The following is a 5151-nucleotide window of genomic DNA, read 5'->3' on the forward strand; positions in this document are numbered from 1 at the left end:
ATGATCTGCTCAGGTCCCTTCCGGCCCTACAAACTATGAAACTATGAAACTATGTTTTGTGAATAGAAGTTCAAAACTCAGGCAGACTTACAATTCAAGAAACTGCAGGTAAGTGCAGTCAATAACTGTGCCTTCGGTTACAATTTCTTTACCATAATATTCCTGATAGATGGCTATCAGGTCTTTGACAGGTATATACCTAAAAGCAAGACAGAGGTATTATAATGAGAATTTCCTATTTAATTTAGTAAACAATCAATTTTGTATAAATAGAAACTAACATAATAGTGCTTTACATTATCAAAGTGCATAGGAATAGTAGGAGTAAAAATAATGAAGTTCACTGTAGCAGGGTTTTAATTTGCTGTCTGTATATGTGGCAAGGGGACACAATCCACCTTCTCAACCCCAGAACCAGCCCACAAGGTTGAAGTGTAATTCTTTCACAGCCATTGCTGGTAGAATGTCACACCTCCTTCACAGTTTCTTGACCAGTAGAGTTGTACAGTCTTTAATTGTGCCCTCCACTATAACTTTGTGCTCAGTCTATTCCTTGCCTTCTGGGATCAGCTTATTCAGAACTCATACAGGCATTATACTCTACCATCTGCACAGCCCTATGACATGGCTTAAATGGTGAGCTGAAACTGCAGCCTGCTTAAAGAGAATTAGACTCAAAAAATCAGGGACCATTTTTACATGCATATCATAAGTGACAAGAAAGACATCCAAAAAAATCTAAAACAGCATCAAAATAATCAGTTTTAAACTTGATGTATTACTTACGATTCACAATGCATTGTTTATTTTTTTTAAGGGCGCTTCCTTTTGCTATTATTTTCAGAGCTTGATTTCATAGATTTCATAGACATTAGGGCTGGAAGGGACCTCAGAAGATCATCAAATCCAGCCCCCTGCCCCAGGGGCAGGAAGTCAGCTGGGATCACAGGATCCCAGCAAGATAAACATCCAGATGTCTTATGAAGGCGTTCAGAGTAGGTGCTTGAACCACCTCCAGTGGCAATCTATTCCAGACCTTGGGGGCTCAGACAGTAAAGAAGTTCTTTACTGAAATGGTCTTGGAGAAGTTTGTGACCGTTCAACCTTGTCATCCCTTGGAGTGCTCTGGTGAACAGATGTTCCCCCAGATCCTGGTAAGCACCCCTGATTAACTTATATGTGGCCACCAGATCACCCCTGAGCCTGCGCTTTTCCAGCCTGAAGAATCCCATGGCTCCCAGCCTCTCTTCATAAGGTCTGCTTTCCTGACCTCTGATCATGCGTATGGCTCTCCTCTAAACCCTCTCAAGCTTTTCCACATCCTTTTTGAATTGCGGAGCCCAAAACTGGACTCAGTACTCCAGCTGCAGCCTCACCAAAGCTGAATACAATAGGAGGATGACGTCCTGGGATTTACTTGAGAAGCATCTGTGGATGCAAGGAAGTGTTTTGCTTGCTTTACTAGCCACAGTATCACATTGCAGGCTTGTGTTCAACTTGTGGTCAATCATGACCCCAAGTCCTTTTCGTCTGTAGTGCTAGCCAGCGTAGCACTGCCAAGCCTATAAGGATGCTGCAGGTTTTTCTTCCCAAGGTGGAGAACCTTGCATTTTTCAGTGTTAAACACCATCAGGTTCTTGTCCGCCCATTTGCTGAGCCTGTCCAGGTCAGCCGGCCTGGATCACCCACCTGTCTTCAGGTGTGGACACTTTACCCCAGAGTTTGGTGTGATCGGCAAACTTGGCTAGTCCGCTTCTGATACCAATATCCACATCAGTAATGAAGATGTTAAATAGTATTGGCCCAAGGACAGAGCCCTGGTCACAGGGCACCATGATGATTGACTTCCATCAACCACCACCCTCTGGGTCCTATCATGGAGCTAATTCCCCAGCCAGTGGATCATGGTGTGACCGAGGCCGCATCTGGCCAATTTTACTAAGAGGTGATCATGGGATACCACATTGAAGGCTTTTTGAAGTCAAGATATATGACATCAGTCTCTTCTGCTTTGTCCAGGTGAAAGGTCACCTGGTTGTAGAAGGAAATGAGATTGGTCAAACAAGACCTACCCACAACAAACCCATGCTGGCTATCCCCCAGGATGTTGCCATCAGCCAGTCTGTGAAGAATGGTCTCTTTTATAATCTTTCCTAAGACCTTCCCTGGGATAGAGGTCAGGCTGATGGGCCTATAGTTTTCTGGATCCACTTTCCTCCCTTTCTTAAGATAGGCACCACATTGGCCTTCTTCCAGTCATCAGGCATTTCACCAGAGCACCAGAAGTTCTCAAAGATCTGTGCTAGGGGCTGGGCTATGATGCTAGCCAGCTCCTTGAGTACCCTGGGGTGTAAACTGTCAGGGCCAGTTGACTTGAAGGTATCCAGCCTCTCAAGGTGTCCCTTCACAAGGTCAGCATTGATGGAAGGTATGGAATCTCCCTCACCCAGGCCTCCCTGTCCCGTAGTGGGCAGGGGCAAACCATAGGATTCCTGAAAGACCAATGCAAAGTACCCATTTAGCAAGTTGGCTTTTTCCTGGGCATCAGTTGTCAGTTGTCCCATCTGGTTTAGCAGGGATCCAATGTTGCCCTTGCTTTTTGTCCGGCTCCCCACATATCTGAAAAAGGACTTTTTATTGTCCTTGATATTTGCAGTTAGTTGGATTTCCATCACAGCCTTGGCTTTCCTGGTTTGGTCCTCACAGGTCCAGACCAGAGCAGAGTATTCCTTCTTGGCAGTGGTTCCAGTTCTCCATCCTTTGTAGGTCTTTCTTTTTAGGTGCAGGAGGTCCGCTAGTTCCCTGGAGAGCCAAGGGGGCTGCTGTGCCCTTTTGCTGCCTTTCCTCCGAGACAGGATAGACTTTGCTTGCACTTCCAGGATCACTCCCTTGAACACCAACCGCTTGTCCTGAACTCCCCTCCCCTTCGTGTTGTGGCCCTTTAGGGCCTCCCTGATGAGCCTCCTTAGCTTGTCAAAGTCAGATTTCCTGAAGTTGAGGACTTCTGTATTGATGACTGACTTGTCAGCTTTACGGCAGATGGTGAAGGTGATCAGCTCATGGTCATTGTCACCCAGCTTCCCTTCGATCATTAGGTCACTGATTAGGTCATCCCCAATTGCCAGAACCAGGTCGAGCAGAGCTTTACCTGTCATCAGCTCATTGACTTCTTGCATCAGATAGAGAACAAGAGAAAGCTTTGTGACCACTTGGATTTGGCTGAGCGCTCTTCCCACAAGATGTCTGGATAGTTGAAGTCTCCCATGACAACCATGCACTGGGAGCATGCGGCCTTAGCCAATTCCCTGGCGAACTCCTGGTCAAGCTCTTGATCCTGGGTTGGAGGTCTGTAGTAGGCTCCCACCATTGTGTCCCCTGCACCATGTTCCCCATGGCTTTTAACCCAGGGGGTCTCTAGTCGTCTACCCTGGGCGCCAATGTCAGCTTGCAAGGACACATAGCTTTCCTTGACATAGCTTTCCCCCACCCCTTTTGTCCACTCAATCACTCCTGTACAGGGTACAGCCATCTATACCTGTGTGGAGTCATGGGTGGAGTCCCACCAGGTCTCCGTTATCCCTATGACAGCGCAAGGTGGCAAAGGCCTGCAGCAAGGCAGCAGCCCTGGATTTCAGGAGGGTGGACTTCAATGAGGTAAGGAGAATAGGCGGGGAGGCACTGAGGTTCCAGAGGGGAGAGGAGTCGGGTGTCCAAGAAGAGTGGTTGTTCCTTAAGGAGACAATCCTCCAAGCCCAAAGGGAGGTAATCCCAACATGGATCAAGGGGGGCAAGAGGGCGCAAAAGCCCCTATGGCTCACCAAAAGCATACAGGAATGTCTCCTAGCTAAAAAGGAGGCATACACCCAATGGAAGGAAGGGGCCATCACCAGGGAGGACTATACCTCGGTTGCTCGGGGCTGCAGGAAGGCAGTCAGGAAGGTCTAGGTGGAGATGGAACTGGGACTAGCTACCCGGACCAAGGACAATAAGAAGTCCTTTTTTAAATACACAGTGGGTAAAAAAGAAGGTACAGAGTAACATGGGGCCTCTGCAAGACATGCTAGGAAATCTAACCTATTTAACAACTTCTTTGCCTCCATTTTCCTGAGCAGGAACTGGGTCACCCCCCCTCCCCCCGAAACCCCTGTAGGCCCCAGAGGAGGCGCACCCAGGCCTAGAGTCAGTGAGGATCTAGTCAGGGAACTTCTGGCAGGACTGGACGTATTTAAATCAGCTGGTCCAGACAATCTCCACCCCAGAGTGCTGAGGAAATTAGCAGAGGTCATTGTGCGACCCCTGGCATGGTTTTATGAGTACTCATGGTGCTCTGGTGTTGTGCCAGAGGACTGGAAATGAGCCAATGTGGTTTCCATTTTCAAAAAAGGGAGGAAGGAGGACCCAGGAAGCTCTAGGCCAGTTAGTTGTACCTCGATCCTGGGTAAGCTTTTTGAGACAATTATCCTGGCGCATGTCCACGAGAGGCCAGCAGGGGAGGTTATGCTTAGGGGCAACCAACACGGGTTCATTAGAGGCAGGTCCTGTCAGACCAACCTGGTGGCTTTCTCTGATCAGGTCACAAAATCCTTAGACGCAGGGGTAGCCGTGGACATAGTATTTCTAGACTTTAGGAAGGCCTTTGACACTATCTCTCACCCCGTTCTCATTAAAAAACTAGGGGACTGTGTTGTTGACACCTACACAGTCAACTGGGTCACTAAATGGCTGGAGGGCCACAGCCGGAGAGTGGTGGTAGACGGGTCCTATTTGACCTGGAGGGATGTGGGCAGTGGGGTTCCACAGGGGTCGGTCCTCAGGCCTGCACTGTTCAACATCTTCATCAGAGACTTGGATGAGGGGGTAAAAAGCACCCTGTTCAAATTCATAGACAACACTAAGATGTGGGGGAAAGTGGACACACTAGAAGGCTGCAATCGGACCTAGACATGTTACAGGGGTGGGCAGATGAGAATAGGATGGGTTTCAACACTGACAAGTGCAAGGTGCTGCACCTAGGGAGGAAGGACCAGCAGCATACCCACAGGCTGGGGAACTCCCTTCTCATCAGTACAAAGGCAGAAAAGGATCTTGGAGTCATCACTGATGCCAAAATGAACATGGGGCAACAATGTGGGGATGCAGTCAGGAAGGCCA

General features: G+C 48.4%; 1 protein-coding gene across 2 annotated transcripts in view; it reads right to left on the bottom strand.

Moving 5' to 3' along the window:
• GPLD1 (glycosylphosphatidylinositol specific phospholipase D1) overlaps positions 1-5151 on the bottom strand; it is a 39503-nt gene that overhangs the window by 22276 nt on the left and 12076 nt on the right. For both annotated transcript variants that reach the window (XM_019544260.1, XM_019544252.1), the window contains exon 8: positions 92-199. In XM_019544260.1, the coding sequence (XP_019399805.1) occupies positions 92-199 (108 nt within the window). The remainder of the gene's footprint in view (positions 1-91; positions 200-5151) is intronic.

The sequence above is a fragment of the Crocodylus porosus genome, unplaced genomic scaffold, assembly GCF_001723895.1.
Source record: "Crocodylus porosus isolate Cpor-Errol unplaced genomic scaffold, CroPor_comp1, whole genome shotgun sequence".
NCBI classification, from domain to species: Eukaryota; Metazoa; Chordata; order Crocodylia; family Crocodylidae; genus Crocodylus; species Crocodylus porosus.